Source organism: Mixophyes fleayi, chromosome 7 (genome assembly GCF_038048845.1).
Source record: "Mixophyes fleayi isolate aMixFle1 chromosome 7, aMixFle1.hap1, whole genome shotgun sequence".
NCBI classification, from domain to species: domain Eukaryota; kingdom Metazoa; phylum Chordata; class Amphibia; order Anura; family Limnodynastidae; genus Mixophyes; species Mixophyes fleayi.
Genome location: NC_134408.1, coordinates 5,132,981 through 5,151,226, shown reverse-complemented (window position 1 = coordinate 5,151,226; position 18,246 = coordinate 5,132,981). Strand labels below are relative to the sequence as shown.

Sequence of the window (18,246 nt, the reverse complement as noted above, 5' to 3'; positions counted from 1 at the left end):
ACACAAAGGCGTTCTTCAGGGTTTCAAACGCAGTTATTGCCTGAGATGTCCAGTTAGCTGGGTCGCTTCCCTTGCGAGTCAAGGTGACAATAGGAGCCACAATATCCGCAAAGCCACCAATAAACCTCCTGTAATAATTGGCGAATCCCAGGAATCTCTGGACCGCCTTGAGGTTATTCGGTTGTACCCAGTCTAGGATTGCTTGGACCTTGGTTGGGTCCATGGAGAATCCTTACGAGGAGATAATATAACCAAGAAAGGATACCTTCTGAACCTCAAACTCACATTTTTCGAGTTAAGCATAGAGATGATGTTTTCTCAACTTTTGTAAAACTTGTCTGACATGACCCTGGTGTAGTGACAACGAGTCCGAATATATGAGGATGTCGTCCAAGTAAACCACAACGAAATGTCCCAGAAACTCACGTAGCACTTCATTAATTAGATCCTGAAATACTGCAGGGGCATTACTGAGACCAAACGGCATGACCAAGTATTCATAGTGGCCAGAGAGTGTATTGAATGCCGTCTTCCACTCATCACCTGCTCCAATACGTATGAGGTTATATGCACCCCAGAGATCAATTTTGGTGAAGACTGTTGCACCTCTTAGCTGATCAAACAATACAGAGATGAGAGGAAGTGAATAGGTGTTTTTGACTGTGATGAGGTTCAATCCTCTGTAGTCAATACAGGGTCTTAGCCCTCCGTCTTTTTTAGATACAAAAAAACAACCAGCTCTTACTGGAGATTTGAATGGCCTGATGAAGCCCTTTTCCAAATTCTCCTCAATATACTCCTGCATGGACTTGGTCTCGGGAGCTGAGAGGGAATACAGGCGTCCCTTAGGCAACTTGGAACCAGGTATGAGCTCGATAGCGCAGTCAAAGTCACGATGAGGTGGTAGGGTATCCGCCGCTCTCTTGGAAAACACGTCCCAGAAGTCGTGGTATAGTGAAGGAAGTTGCTCCGGAATAGACTGGATCACCCGCAGCGGTAGTGACAAGCAGGACCGTTCACAATAAGAACTCCAGTGGACAATTTCTCCTTTTATCCAGTCCACTACAGGGTTATGCCGGGAAAGCCATGGGTGGCCCAGGATCAAGGGCACCGATGAGCAATCAATAAGGAGAAAGGTTATTGATTCTGAATAGAGGGCTCCGATATTCAACTGTAGTGGCGGGGTCTCCCAGGAAATCTTGCCACCAGGTAACGGAGCTCCATCTAAGCCACAGACAGTAACAGCAGACTTGAGTCTTACCATTGGAATTTCAGCAGCGCGGGCGAACCCGACGTCAAGGAAATTGCCCGCAGCTCCACTGTCAATGAAGGCTGCTACGTCCACGGAACGGGTATTGAACGTGAGCTGCGCAGGGATCAATACGGCATTTTTCGGGGAGACAATCTGCAGACCTAGGTGAACTTTACCCCCGTTCCCTAGGCATGCTCTTTTCCTGGCTTATTTGGGCAGGAACGGGAGAAATGGCCTCTTGTGCCACAATACAGACATAGGCCTTGTGATCGTCTCCTGTCTCTTTCCTCAAGGGAAAGACGATATGCTCCCAATTGCATCGGTTCCTCACCATCCGTGGAAACAGGAACGAAGGCGGATGGAGGTGATGATGACTCCTTTTCGGTTTTCCGCTCTTTAAACCTCCTGTCAATTTTAATGGAGAGGTGCATCAGATCCTCCAGAGAGGTAGGAGATGGGTATTGCACCAAAGAATCTTTGATCTATTCCGATAGGCCGAGACGGAACTGACTACGTAAGGCGGGGTCGTTCCATCCACTATCAGGAGACCATCTACGGAATTCAGCACAGTATTCTTCCGCCGACCGCCGGCCTTGTTTCAAGGCCCGTAGATGAGCTTCCGCGGAGGCCACTCGATCCGGGTCATCATATAGTAGACCCAATGCCTCAAAGAAGGCGTCTACGGACTGCATGGCAGGACTGGTCTGTGGAAAAGAAAAGGCCCAGGACTGGGGGTCACCTTGTAGGAGTGAAATGATGATCCCGACTCTTTGATGCTCTGACCTGGAGGAACGGGGTCTTAACCGAAAATAGAGCTTGCAGCTCTCCCTGAAATTCCGGAACAGAGATCTATTTCCAGAGAAGCGATATGGCAAATTCATCTTAGGTTTACAGGTGGAACTTGGAGTGGGTTGAGAAGTTTTTACGACTTCTTCTTGAACAGACAGACGCTCAGCCAATCCCTGGATCATCTGATACAAGGACTCAACATGGGCTGCTAAGGCTTGTGCCGGAGACGGTGTGGATCCGCTTCCATCCATCGCAACCTCGTCTCAGTTTGTGGGCCGGTTATAATGTTAGGAACCCCTCCAGCCAGCACAACACAACCCGGAATCTACTCTGCCAATCAGGTGTTCACTGGAGCCCCTGATGGTGGGGACAGACTTGGCCGCAGACTGACAGAGGGTCGTGAAGTGTGTCTTGGTTAAGGAGAACCCAGGCAAGCGGAGTGAGGTCCACGCAGAGGTCAAGGGCCGGCAGCAGACAAAAGTATCGGTAAACAAGCTGTGGTCAGGGGTCACAGGCAGATAGCAGAAACGGTAAACAGGCCAGAGATCAGGGTCACAGGAAACACAAGCGAAGTCCAATTCAAAGCCAAGGGTCATACACGGGAAATCAGTAGCAGTATCAGGATACAGGAACAGGAACAAGCAGGTCAGCAGACTGGAGCACAGAAGCTATAACCGGCAATGAGGGAGCAGACCTCATTGCCTTAAGTACTAATGGCCACCAATCAGAGCCTAGCTCTGAATTTAGATACAGCCCCCTGCCTAGCTAATGAGCAGGATAATCAGCCCACAGGCTAGAATCTACAATGAGCACGTGCGCCCGGCTTCCTCATCGCCAGGACGCAGCGCTGAGGCGTCTGCCCGTTGCCCCGGCAACGGCCGGGTCATGGCCGGAAATGACGTCCCGGTCGCCATAGCGACGGCCGGGACGCAGGTGAGTGAGTCGCGGCGGCTGGACACTGCCGCGGCTCGTAACACTGTGCTTCACATTCTTTCCAAATTATAAATAAGTCATCAATGTATGAGCCACAGAGGACCAGATACGTCGTGTGTTAGACGTAAGATTTCTGCCCGGATCGCCGGCACTTCCATGCATGTGTGGAAGGCTTCCATTGCAGGGCAACGGGACGCTATTCTAACCACCGGTGGCGGCCGATGACAGCGCCGCCGCCCCTCTCCCTCTCATTGGCTGCCCATACTATATAAGGCAGTTCCTGTCCTCCCATCTGTGCCAGAGTATTAGGTCTTCCTCTTTGCTCCAGCGTTCCTGTGATTTGGCTTGCCTGACTACCTCTGATATTCCTGTGTCCCTACTACCAGGATTGTTTGACTTCTCTTTGGATTTTCCCTTGTGCATTGTTGCTCCATACTGTTACCGACCTGGCTTGTCTGACCTCTCTTCTGGATACCCCCTTGTACCCCGTTGTCAGCACGTTAGATTCCGCACCTTCCTCTCGAGTTGTGCCAACGTTAGCAGGTACTCTACGCCTAAGTTGTGACAGTCACAAAGGCATAAGTCTCTTGTCACTTTATAGATGATGATGTTTTAAACAGTCTCATTTCTGTTTTAAGTAAACTTTCCAAGGACAGGAGGACTATTATAAGGAAGCATATAGACAGTTAAATAATACTACATTCTATACAGTTTTAAACATAGATTCAACATTACATTTTCAGAAAGCACTTGGGACCCTCTTGGACAGAGCCATAGAAATGAAAGTTATCACGAAAGAGGAATTACAATTTTTACTTTCTGATCATCTCAGCAATTTATTATCATTTACGCAATATTCACAAAAGTGTGAGCTCTCTACCTGGTTGTCCTATAATTTCAGGTATTGGGTCCCATAAACTTGCTCCCTTTCCCCTGCAGAATCCTCTTCAAACTCCCCACTTTCACCTACAAAACCCTTTTCAACTCCTCTACTTCCTGCATCTACCACCTCATCTCCTTCTTTCTTCTTGTCGATTCGATCGGCCAATGACCACTGCCTCCCCTCCCTTCTGGTAACATTGTTTCATCCAAGATTTCTCCTGTGTTGCCACCACCACTGGAATCATCTCCCTTATTTTATCAGTCTTTCCTTAGCCTGCAAAGCTTCAAATGCACACTTAAACCCACCTGTTGATTAAAGCGTACCATTAGACTGGTTAGCAGCTCTTCTACTATGTTTATCTCCTCTCTTCATGTGACTTTTTTCTCCAGCTTGAAGTATACCTCACCCTCATACATCTTTCACTGTTTGTGTCACCCACTGTTTTCTAGTTCCCCTGTCACCCTGTGTGTTTACCCATTCAATTAAGATTGTAATCTCCTGTGAGCAGGGCTTTTGTCCCTCCTGTACCCTTCTTCTTGTTATCTTTGCCCTTGGCATGCCAGCAATATTTTGCACCTCTTCCCTGGGCTCTATGCCCTTGGTCTCCACATCTACCTTGTCTTCACACTGCCCTGCACAATAACCATCTCATCCATCACCTCCTCTTCCTTCGCCTTTCATCTCCATTTTATCCTATTTGGTCCTACTGTCTCTCACCACCACTCCTTCTAGAATGTAAGCTCTCACAGGCATGGTCCTCTCTACCTATTGTCCTATGGCTGTCTACTGTCTGTCTCCCTCATATGTCCTGTCACGTCTTTTTCTGCACTCTGTGTGAGTCCCCATAAAATTACTCATACTAAATTGTGCTACTTTGTGTATTACCTCATCTATATGTTACTTGCTTCTGTATCCGGAGTTATGGAATCTGTGGTATCTTTTAAATAAATAAATAGATAAATAAATAAATAATAATATTAATTTAGGAAAAATGTATTTATGAAATCAGACTTATGTGAATTAATAAATATATGGTGCAGTATGTCATTTAAATATAATGTAATGAATAATACTCGCAACTTAATATAAAGAAAGCTGTGTATCTGACAGGGCTTGCACTGCCTGCACAGAATTCTCTCCCTGCGCCCTTGCACTGATGTGTATGGAGTGGATGCATCTGCTAGTGGCTGAGCCCATGTTTCCCTCTGCTTTGCTGCACTTGTCTCCAAAATGTCCACTTCTGTGTGATCACATGGACATCAACTTGGCCAATACACAGTTTCATCTTGGATGAACGAGAAACAGTGGTTGTCTGTGAAATAATCACCAATCAGAAACAGTCATTGCACTTCTCAGACAGTACTGGGACTGCTGACTCTTACATGACTAAATCGCTGGTGAACAGGCCACAGGGCTAAGTTTCAAGCTGTGAATTGGGGGATGTCCAGGCAACTGGAGAGCCCCCCAAGTGTGCCTGCTTCATTTGAAACACAAAACAAAGATATACACTCACATAGGCATAGGCATGAACACACACAGACAATCATACACACATGTAGTAGACAAATGTAAACACATAGACACATGAATATACACATATAGTTGCATGAGTACACATACACACAGAGGCATATGAATTCATTGAAGACACCTGTGTGCACATGCATATACATGGATATACACACAGGAAAATGCATACACAACATATATTTATAAACAGATATTTTGGTGCTCTTCTGTATATTGTTCTGTATCTTCAAAACAACCAGATCTAGCAACAGCCCCACATAGAAAATAGATAATAACCTCACATGGTGATAAATTCCAGGAGATTGAGGTTACAGCTTCTGAGGATCCACCAGTATTTATTTATTTATATTTGCATTTTGTGAGTAAGTTGGAATCATTTGGTGTGATTTGGCTGCTGTTTCCAGGAATTTGAGTGCTCCCTGTTATGTTTATCTTATTATACACAGGCATGTGTACATACACACATTCATACACACACATAGACACATGCAAATGATGGATATATATCTATTACTTCAATTCATTCTCTTTCTATTCCTCTTTTACTGTAAATGAGCCAAATTATAAATAACAGACTAAATAACAGTTTCACTTTTGGTTCTATTGTAGTCTATAAAGGACGTTACCTGTTCTCCACCTTCTCATTGTCTGTGAGCTCTGAAGAACACGGCAACCAACGCAATATAAACCAATCAAACATGGATGAAATTCCTAAAATGACTGAATATATCACTAACTTCAGTCTAGATAAATGTTCCAAAGGTAATAGGGGTTTTATCCGCGTTCTCATCCAACTCTTTGGCTTTTTGGGTCATGGAAAGTCATCATTCATCAACTCCTGCAAATATGTCCTAGAAGATGGAGAGTATAAGACTTATGCAGATGTGAGAGAAATTGATGGAGGTAACACTATGAAGAGAATCACATATCCACTGACGAAGACACTTACTCTAGTGGACAACCGAGGCTGCTCCATCATGAACAACTATGAAGTAGGAGAAATTTATGGACAAATTGGTACGTGTATAAGAGCATTTGTATTATACATGTATTATTTATGTATTATTTAACACAAAATTATATATATATATATATATATATATATATATATATATATATATATATATATCTAAGCCCACATAATATGATTAATAATACATCTCTCCCAGGCAATCTGTTAACACTTGATGTCAAGGTTGAGTGGAGTAAAAATTCAGGACTTATGGAAAAAATTGTTGATGCAGAGAAATCGGTGAAAGACTCTGACTTCATGTATCCAGTATTTGTGTACAGGTAAGAGACCAGTATTCCACTTACCACTCCGAGCTTTTGTATGTATATTATTATAACACTGCCTAGAGTTGTGAAGTTTTATAAGCTTGTATGACACATTGTTATATTTACATACTGTTAGCATGTTTTGTTTTCCGAAAAATATATATTTTGGTGCCATCAAAACATTTAGTGGAAAGTTTGAATATTTAAATTAGTTTTTATTGCCAATATTGGCTTAAAATGACATTTCATTATGCTAAATAACTTTCATCTTCTAACAAGTGATTCCTACTCTATGTTTAAAAGTGATCAATCAAAGCTTGAGAAAGATAAAAGATATGACCACAGGTTCTTCCCTGTTTCAGTCAACAAATGTAAATGATTATTATTATTATTATTATTATTATAGATTTGGAAGGCATCACAGTTCTCCGCAGCGCCGTACAGTATGGAAAACAGGACATACATAAAGCAGGGACATACAAAGTAGACAAAAAAATACAGAGATGAATACAGGGAGTGTGGTTCAGAGTGGAGATTGGGACAGTTGTGAGGGTGTATTAGTGTGAGTAGTATTATCGAGGATTAGGTCACCTCTAAAAAAGAAATGCGTCATCAGAGAGCATCTAAAGATTTGAAGGCTGTGAGAAAGTCCGATTGAACGTGGTAGGGAATTCCAAAAGTGAAGAGCAGCATAGGTGAAGTCTTGTAGGTGGGAGTGAGAGGTGGTTACCAGAGACGAGACAAGGCGCAGGTCAGAGGTAGATCTAAGAGGGCGGGAGGGAGAGTATTTTGATATGAGATTTGAGATATATGAAGGGGTGGTGTTGTTGAGGGTTTTGTATGTTAAGGGTGAATAATTTTAATTTGATTCTGGAGGACACAGGGAGCCAGTGTAGGGATTTGCAAAGTGGAGCAGCAGATGTGGAGCGGTGAGAGAGGAAGATCAGTCTTGCAACAGCATTTAGGATGGATTGAAGTGTGGATATATGGGTGTCAGAAATGCCAGATAGCAGGAGGTTAGGAGGTTGCCATAGTCAAGATGAGAGATTATGAGAGAATGAATAAGAGTTTTGGTAGCATGGTAGCATAAAATTATAATTATACATCCATGTGTTTTAAGCAATCTACATATTGGGCATGATTCATCAAAAAACGCAAAGTGAATACAGTTTATGTTTTATAAAATGATGAAAATTGCACTCACATATGACTGTATCAAAGTACAAGCAGATATGAAGAAATGTTTCCATTTGAATGCGGGTATAAGTACTCTCTGGCTATACAAGACTTGCCATACGTAGACAGACAGATCGCACTTCAGGATACGCACAATGCAATACAAAGGTCCAACAGAACATCTGTTAATACTATAATCATTTTAAATATACAATTAAAAAAATATATATAATGTTTTTAACAGGAAATTTATATATGTATATATATATATATATATCAGATTTTTCTTAATGTCAACTCTACACAAAATGTATTTTTACAGTTGCTCTTAATTGCGAACACATGTCCTAGCATGTATATGCAACCATCATCTCTATCAAAGGAAAGCTCAATATTAATGTTGGTAAATATTATTTTATAGAACGTGAGGCACATACTTGGAACAAACTCCCAGGAAATGTAGTATTGAAAAATAAAAGTAATAAAAGAACACACGCCCATGCAAAACATACACACATGCAAAAATACCAGTAATGGAATGTAAACAGACTGGTAAATGCAGGTCTTTATTTAGAATGCAATACGGGTAGCAAGTATAGAGGACATGGACCTTAGAGGCTTTGAGAAATCCCCTTAGTTGCTGGGCCCCATATCAGCTGTGCCAACATGGGGGTCCAAGCGAGTTACAATAAGGACTAATGATTAAGTACCCTAGAAACCGATACTGTGTTACTCAGTCAGGAATTCTCAAACTCCAGATGATCTCTTGTTTTTCTCAGTTTTCATTTCTATATTATAACTTTTATTAAATGAACAAGTTGGTGAATACTTTATTGGTTAAATAATGGTTAACGCAACTGCAATAGTTGTGGCTGGCTGAGGGGATCACAACGCTATTATAGGTATATATGTTGTGGGGAGAATCCTTTATTAGGGCTGAGAATGGACATCGCAATATGACTATCTCAGCGTGGCAGCCCTTTGTTCAATGTGCCCCGCTCACAGCAGTCCCAAAATCAATAACAGGGAATATGAATTCCTTTGTTCCCACATGAAAGCTCCCATAGAGAGAGCACTGCACCCAGCCAAAGAGAAACTAAATTCCTTTGCTTCACATGGTCACCACAGACATGACTATGGAGTTCACTCTCATCAGGCTGGACAGAAGAAGACGCATTTTTCTAAGATTAAAAAACAAATTTGGACCTGTGGATGTGACACTGAATCCACCTGACAAAATTATGGAGATGCAGATCCAGTTATTTCCTTGTAATAGAAATGCACATGAGGACTGTATCCAAGAGTCACTTGAAGAAGATGTATTCATCTCCTCTGAGATGCTGATCTGTAACCACAACAAGGCAACATGGAAGAATTTGCATTCAGGAATTTTAGACCCCCTAGTGCTGGTAAGACTATTCCCTAAGAAACACAGAAAATTCCCCCAGCACACTGCTATAGCCAGCAATAGACCTGCCATTTCTACTGTAGATAAAAATGTAAAAGTCTTAGTTGCACACATTTGCAAATGTATATTAAAGCCACTCGCCACTCCACGGCGCTTTTGCTAATAGGGTGGTCCTAACTCTAAACAGTGAGAGTCCCATATATTTGGGCCATACATATGTGTTTTTAAATTGAGAGCTAACTTACCAGTTACCCAGAAAACCTCCAAACAGCAATTCAGCGCCAGTACTCCCCCACAGCTACTGACACCAACATGCCTCTCAGACAAATACAGAAGTGGAAGTTGCTCAATCAATTTATAGGCTCAGAGCAGGAGGCTCATAGCAGGACTTTTCCCTAAGACAGCTCCTTCAACCTGGGGTGCCGTGTGGTTTTCATTCATGTTTGTTGGAATAGGCTCTGTTACATTGTTGCTAAAGTGTTAGTGCTACTGCTACCTGTCCCAATAGGCTTAGTTCCTGTGGATATAAAAATTATACACAGCCTTATTGAAATTGTAGGTTTTTGCGATATAAAGCCTGAAATAAAGATATATCATGTTGAAACTTTTTCCACCTTTAATGTTATCTTGAAAACAATAGATTTCAAGTGAAAGACAAATAGACAGTTCTTAGAAAAAGAAGTGAAATACAAAACTTACAATTCCCTGGTTGGGTAAGTGTGCACATCCTTTCATAATGGGGCTTGAGCTGTCTTCAATCACATTCAAAATCATGTCAAAAGCTAATTAGCATTCACATGCCAGCAGGTTCTCCAAGGGAAATATCGGGCTCAGGTACAGCAACTTTTGGAGCCCCTTCAATAGCCTCCAATGGGGGTGGGGGTCACACCAGGTTGGTGACTTATCCCACTACACAAGCAGTGCACGGCCCACACACAGGCCTGATAGTTTGCACCTGTCAGGAAGGAAAGTGATGGTGATTAACCTCCCAAAAAGATCAACTGTCCCTGTAGGATTTCTTTGCAGTGTTCTTGGTTGCGTCCTACTGGTAAAGCCACGGTCTGCAAGGAGCTTCAAAAGATTTAGGAGTTCCCATTAATGAAAGGTACCAATTAGTCAAGGAATTTAAAAGAATTTCAAAATGCAGCACCAAAAGGGATATTGCCAAGACCAGGACGACCCTCCATAGTTGATTACATTTCAAGGAGAAAACTCATAGAGGCTTCTAAGAGGCCTTTGTGAATATTAAAGGAGCTGCAAGAATTTTTCTATGGAACTGGCCATCCAGGCATGTGACAAAAATGTCTGAATTCTGCACATATCGAATTATCGGGTACGATGGCAGGACGGAAGCAATTTTTCACAAGAAAGAACTTTTATGTCTGTTTAATTTTTAAAAAAATAAATAAATTCAATCTCCTCAAACCAATTTGATTCTCATTGTTTGTTGAGACAAAGGTTGCACTTTTTAACCTTTATTCTAAAATATATGTTTGTGCAAAGACAACACAGCTCATCACCCAAACAACGCCATTCTTACTGTGAGGCATGGTGGTGGCAGTATCACGCCTTGTGGCTGCTGGTTTTCAGCTTGGATGGGGGCTTTAGTTAGGATAGAGGAGATATTGAATATATCCAAATATCATGATATGTTGGCTTATACACAGTACATAAACCTGCTGGTCTCTGCAAGAAAGCTGAAGACGAAGAAGAATTTCACATTCCAACATGATAATGATCCAAATCACACATCCAAGTCAACCAATGGAGGCTTCAGAAAAGAAAGATTAATAACTAGGGATGGCCCAGCCCAAGCCCAGAACTTAATCCCAATAAAAACCCATTGAATGGCATAAAAAGGGCTGTGCACAGGAGATCCCCACGCACCTTGATGGACCTTGATCCTTTCTGTAGGGAAGGGTGGGATAAAATGTCAAAGTCCAGGTGTATGAAGTTGACATAGACTTATTCAAAAAGACTCACTGCTATAATAAAAGCAAAATGTTCTTCAGCAAAGTATTAGTTTCGGTGTTTACACAATTATGCAACCAGGGTATTGTATGTTTTTTATTTTCAATTTTTTTTTCTTAAAATGTTTATTTGTTTTTACTTGAATTAAAGGTGTGACATCATTATCTTGAGGCTTTAGGCTTTACATTTCAAAGATCTGCAATTTCAGGTGCATACTCTTTTATATCCACTGTATTAGGTTGCCTTCTGTGTCGTGTAAAATAGTAGCCCATCAATAAAGCTGTAATTTTTTGTATGGTATACCCCCTTTCCTTTAAATAATGCTAACACGCAATTGCAGTAGGGATGCATGCAGCCAGCATACAGAAGTTTGCAATGTGGATGACTTGCATTGATATGTTATGGGGCATACATCAAGACCCTCAAAATGTGTGCATGCATGATATAATGGATCTATGACATTAACTGCTGCCCCTCAGTAGTTACAACCATGGTGCTTGGATTTATTGATCTTTATCTTTCGAATGTAATCTCTCGTGGGCAGGGTCCTCTCTACCTATTGTCCCACGTCTGTCTCCTGTCCATTGTATGTCCTGTCTTTTGCTGCACTCTGTGTAAGCCCCCATAGCATCACTCACACTTATCTGTGCTACTGACATGTATTACCTGTATCCGGCGCTATGGAATCTGTGGCGCCTTATAAATAATAATAATAATAATAATAATAATAATAATCTACCAACAATATTACATATTTCTGTGTCAGTCTATATTCAATTATTTTCTAAGAGCAATTAAATAAGGTATAACATTTATACATAATTACACAATACAATGTGTACAGTAAGTCTATTGTCATAATGATGTAATTGTATAATGTGTGACTTTCTTCTAGTGTGAAGAAAGGAATCTCTATTCATGAAGTAAAAGAATTAAAGGAATTACTGACCACAGCTAGAAACCTGACAGGTAAGTGTGACGTTTGACTATGAGATCTAATGTTCAGCTCATACTGGAATATATATAGTGGATCAACTGCATTATATTGTATATGTTGTGGATAAAAACTTTCAAGTTCCCTTGCTATTGAGCAAATAGTAGTGACTCTGGGCCTGATTCATCAGGGCAGGCACAGTAAGTGCAACCTGCTCAACGTACGTATTAAATGCATGTATTTCGGCTTTGTACATTCTGAAATTCATCAAGGCACATATGTCAAGATACATGCGCTGTTGAAATGGAAGCTGATGAAGTCGGGAGCAGGTCTGCTGTGCTCTACTACGCAATACACTGCAGGATATGTCCAATGCCTATATGGATTATAAATTTGCCAAAGAACATACAGAAAAATATATAAACACATGTTATAGCATGTATACGAGTCTGTCATCACTACTGATCAGGACTTGGACTAGCCCTTTAGCTGGAGCATGCTATACAGCAGAAAAACAAATAATTTTGAGATGGCCAGAGCCTTCAGTTTGGCCCCTACTGAAAATTTACTATTGCAAAATGCCACTTCCCACCATGTTCACTCCCAGAAATCGTAGGAGGTAGTAAGTTTCATTTACATTCAAAGACTCAGAGAACAGGGCTGCATTCAAGGAGTTATCTCCCAGTTCTGGACATGCGCAGAGTTATTTTGTGTACAATACATTCAAAATCGGCAGATATGTGCCTTGATGATTCAGGCCCAGCAAGTCTACAACCATAACAGGCAGCTGCCAGTGGCTTCTTCTTGTAGATGAACCCCAAGCTGCGCAAGACTCTTTATGACAAATAATATGTGTCAAATAATGTAATCCAAACAAACTGTATCATATATACCACAAACGTACTCAGCAACTTCATTATTCTACCTAATTATACCATAGAAAAACCCAGCCTTGTATGTGATGAAATTGTGATCCTAATCCTGGTAAGCAGCATTGCATAATAGAGGGTCACTAAGATGCTCTACTTTATATCAATACGTGGCTGTGACAAACTGCTCTGAATTGAAAATCTGGATTAGCAGAATCATTCCTCATCAATGTACAATCCTGCTAACGCCTATAGGCTTCTATGCCATCTAAATCTGGATGATTAGAAGGAATCTTCCTCTTAGCCACCTTTATGTCTGTGCGCTGGGTGCTGACTAGATTTTTGTGGAATAGTGCTTGCTTTATGCTTGATAATACCTTCTTCCTAAGGGTATTAAAGCAAAACTAACATCCACCCCATTGCATTTGTGCACTCATGTTATGCTAAACTTCTAAGGGAAAACATGTCATCTAGCATGAACCTTCCTGCGTGTGTGCTCTGTGTACATGTTATACAATAGCCTTTCCTTTGATCTTTCACTTAATATTGCAAGTCAGCATTAGTTTCATTGTCCTCTTCAAGCACTGTAGGCATCCTGTTTACATCTGTTCCAGCTATTGCATGAGTTTGTTTTCCTATTTTTGTTTCAGGGCATGCTGTCTTTTCTGACCATGCTTTGTAAGATGGCAAGTAAGATACTACTGTGTTATATCCACTTGCAAAAAATTAAAGCCAAAGCAAATTGAACATTTCCTCTCAGAGTTTGAGGAGGTGGTGGCGGGAATTGTGCATGATGTGGGGGGATTTGAGGGGAATAGCAGACCTTGCACTCTCTAAACTTTAGACAGGAATGAGGGACTGTAAAGAGGGAGGAATCTTGTTGGCCAGAGGGGACAGGTATGATGCCTTTGGGTGAGGCTGTATCTCAAAGCAGCAGGGTGTAGGATGATTATAATGGATAATCTTGCTCCATGTCCCTAGGATGGGCTTCGGGGCTGGTGGGTCAGTGAGAGGGCACATGATCAGAGTGGTGGAGAACATGCATAAATCCTGATGGAAGTTTGTAAGGGGCAATGGGACATGGAATAGGGTTATGTATCCACTGCACAGGAGGGAAGGAAAGATCAACTAGGGTGTCTGGGACCAGTAGAAGTCTGCTACTGACATAAGCAAAAGCAGAGGGAGGTGGGCCTGCATGTTGGATGTACTTGGCACTGGTGGGAGGGAATCAGTTTGAGGAAATGCCAGTGGTAGCTGGTAGACACAGCAAGGGGGTGACAGGCTGACATGGTATTAGATAAAATGAAGATACATGGGTAACACTGGCACTATTATGTCCTCTGGGAAAGCTGTCTCTGGGGTGTCTGTCTATATAATATGTACCCTTTGCCACCTTCCTGGTATCCCTGGTGGTCCAAAGGTGGAATCAACCATACACATCAATTTCATTCATGTTGGTGCTGAGATGATGTCATAGGGATCTCCCAGATGCCACTGGGTAGGTGCAAGGAAGAATCCTCAAGGGAGTGGTGCTAAAAATTGAGCTAAATGAGGAGGCTGGGGGATGACAATGGCCCACAAGGCAGGATACATTCATCTGACTGTCCTTTGGTATTTTGCTTTCTTTTTCTGACTTTAGGGTTCTTCCTTTAAATAGTTCTCCTGGAAGAAGAGGGAAAAAGGCTGCACAGGCTTTAAATGAACATAAGTGGGGAATGTCTACCTGACTAAAGTGACACACCCTTCCCTCCACCTGCAGCCCAGCATCGAGGGCCCCAGCCTAGGTCCTAATCCTTCATAAGATGGCTGTCAGTCTCTCTAAGTGCACAGTAAAACTCTTAATACATCCCTTGCTGGCACACTTGCAATAAAGTAGCAACACAGTGGCTTACAAATTGAACTCTTCCACCCCACTCCCACAGCTGCTAATATAAGTATAATTGATTACAAGTGTCATTAGGAGTTTGTTTTTGATTTGGAGAAGGAGATATTCCAGGGAGTAAGGGATTGAGCTCCTGTGATGGCAGAAGTGTAATTATTTGAGGCAATCCCAGCAAATATGCTTCAAGAAACCTATCTGACCACATGGCCACCAAGTGGGGAAGAAGGAGTGCATCCTGGAGGGATACCACCAGAAATGGGTATCTAGGTGTTTTCTTAAAAATGGAGATTGATGGAGCTCCTGGAAAGGTTGGTCTAATTGTTGCCAGTTGTCTGGTCCATGATCACCCCATTTTTCTCTCCCACTTGAACTCATGGAGTTCTGGGTGAGTAATGAACCTTTTGATAGGAAAACAGAAAAGGCACAAATAATCTAAGGTAAACTGTGAGCTGCAGAGACAATATATGTTGGTATGTTCTCCCCAAGTTTGCGAGGGTTTTCCCTGTTTGTCCAGGTTTCCTCCCCTAGATACTTGGATCTAGATTTAAGCAATTTTATGAGAAAGAGATTAAAGTACATAAATTCTGATATGTTGGGATTTTTTATGTTGCTTGAAAGAGAGAGCTATAGGATTCAAATTCAGAGAAAAGATTTGGAAGTGCAGCCATGAGATGAGTTAAGGTAAGGAGTAAAATATCCACATATAATGCAATCTATTATTTTTGGGAGCTTTCCTTATTCCCTGAAATGAGGGGAGAGGAGGCAGCCTTGTCAAGTACCACTGAAAAATTTAAACTAAGCTACTAACAAGCTATTGACAGAGATTATACAGGAAGTTTTATGGAAAAGAGCTAGAACACAATTTAGAAATTTATGGCCAATGCCACCTCATTCTGATAAATCTCTTACCATCCTCTAGAGCCAATATCAGTTAGCTTAACAATAATTTTTGTACTTGCATAGCTTGTAAATTGCAATACTCTTAGCAAGAATGGATCACAATGTGATCCATGAAGAAGCAAATTTAAAATGTCATTAACCTAGGTGCCAGTAAGTCAGTTATTTTTTTAGATCATATTCTGCTATAAAGCCATCTGGTGCAGGCAAAGATTTTAGGGATTTATTTGCTTTGGAGACTACTTCTGGGGGGTTATCCAAATTAGGATAGGCCTCTTTGGATTGAGTTAGACGGGGGACATTGCAGGATTGGAGGTGGTTGATTGGAGTGGAAATAGATTGTGAGATGTACAAGAAAATAGGATTTTCCTATTTGTCCTATTTCCCTTCTTGCAGCTCTCCTTCTTCGACTGTTGTCAACTCTATTAGTAATTATTGCTTCATTACCTTTCATTTGCCTAACAAATGGGACTTACATTCTTGACTAAACTAAACTTAGAGCACCTACAATCATATGCTAATAACATTAGAATAGTAAAACCCACCTGTGTGATAAATGGCATGCAGAAAAACACAGTGGGCCTGATTTATTAAGGAAAGTAAGCCAAAAAATGAGTAACTTTTTTCCTGGACAAAACCATGATAGAATGCATAGGGTGCAAATTACTATTTTATTTTGCACATTAATTTAAACACTGGCTGTTTTTTCATGCAGTACACAGATACTTTATAGCTTTATTTTTACTCTGACTTTAAAAGTTGATCTAGGACATGCTTTACCAAAATTATAAATCTGTCCTCACATTTTAATTAAATTTGCCTCCCCCTCCAATATAACATGGTTTTGCCAAGGTAAAAAGTTGCTCACTATTTTTTTTCGAAATAAATTTTTACTGAGTTTTGGAAATCACAGACAGGTTATTTATGAGAAACAGTCATAGTTACATTGCTGGGAGTGTAAGAGCGGTGGAAAAGCAACATGACGCAAAGCCATTATGGAGTTGTTTGTATACAGCTAAGACCAAGTATGTCTAAAACTTAGAACCTTATGACAGACAACATACAGACAGAAAGAGATAGGGAAGGACAGAGACAATAGAACATGGAAGCTGTGTGTGTGTGTGTGGGGGGGGGGGGGGTAGGGTATTTAGGGACTTTTGTAACTTCAAACCCAACATGTTTGGAGTTACACTATCAGTGCAATATGGAAAGACATATCATATCTTTAGCATCAAATATATTAGTGCACCCTCTAGGCTCTGAGCTATTGAGTAAGGGAGAAGGCTAACGTCTGGAATTCTGTTGAGTCTGTGAACTTTAGCCAAGGGCCCCAAACAGCGTAAAACATTTGACATGAGTCTGTAGCGGAAACATGTATTTCATCCATGGACCTATAGAGTTCCAATCTATTGAACCAGTCTCAGATAGTAGGTGGAGCCGTGGTTCTCCATCTCACTAGACTTACCGCCTTGGCTGCTGAGATAAGGAATTTCAGTTGGCATTTTTTGAAACAAGCTAAAGGCATGTCTATATTGTTAAGGAGCCAGAGTGCAGGGGCATCAGATATAACCTGGCCTAAGAGTTTCTGTGAGAGAGCTCTTATCTTGGACCAGAAAGGCTATAGTATAGGGCAGTACAAAATATGGAGTGGGGAACCAGGTCCTTGATTGCATCACCAGCAGGAGCTAGAAACTCTGCAGTAAATTTTGCCAGATGTGCGGGACATCTATACCACCTATTAAGAAATTTAGACTGAGTTTCTAAGATCGAGACATTAGATGAGCATGTATGAGTTGTTTGAAAGAATTTTTCCCAATTAGTGTCTTGAATTTCGAATCCCAAATCCGTTTCCCACACTCCAGCATACTTCGGCAAAGAACTGAGTAGGTGTTCTACCACAAGTTTGTAGCTAATAGGAAGGGAATGTGGGGGGCAATGTGGCATGCAGCAAAGAGTCTCGAAGACATCACTTTCGTTTAAAGTGAGTTTCCTGAAAAAAAGCCACGTCTGCCCCAATCTGTCTCAATTCTTTCAAAGCACGAGATTGTTTCTCTGGGAGGTTAAGGCATTTTGCATTAATTAAGATTAATTTATGTAGGATATAAGTTTTCAGGGAGAGTGCTGCTGTTGCTACAGAAACAATGTGGTTGGCCTAACATATTTATTGGATATAGAGCTGCCTTGGTTGTGGGCAATAGGAATGGAAACAGATAAGGTAAGAAGGTTGGAGTGTGTGGGGTAGGGAGTACACAAGGGGAGGAAGACAATACAAACAAAAACAGACACATACAGAAAAACAAATAGTTAAAACTCGAACCACTCCAGAGAGGTTAGCAGAGCATCCAGGAAACAAACTTCCATGTGCCTCCAGACGTGTATTGAAGGTGATTTGATCAATTTTTAAATGGTCAAGTGTCCAGGGTTTCCAGAAATACCCGACGTCT

The 18,246-nt window shown here is 41.4% G+C and overlaps 1 protein-coding gene across 1 annotated transcript in view; it reads left to right on the top strand.

Moving 5' to 3' along the window:
- LOC142098421 (uncharacterized) overlaps positions 1-18,246 on the top strand; it is a 103,228-nt gene that overhangs the window by 73,130 nt on the left and 11,852 nt on the right. The window contains exons 5-7 of the mRNA XM_075181268.1: positions 5,997-6,404; positions 6,557-6,680; positions 12,116-12,189. Coding sequence (XP_075037369.1) covers positions 5,997-6,404; positions 6,557-6,680; positions 12,116-12,189 — 606 coding nt within the window. The remainder of the gene's footprint in view (positions 1-5,996; positions 6,405-6,556; positions 6,681-12,115; positions 12,190-18,246) is intronic.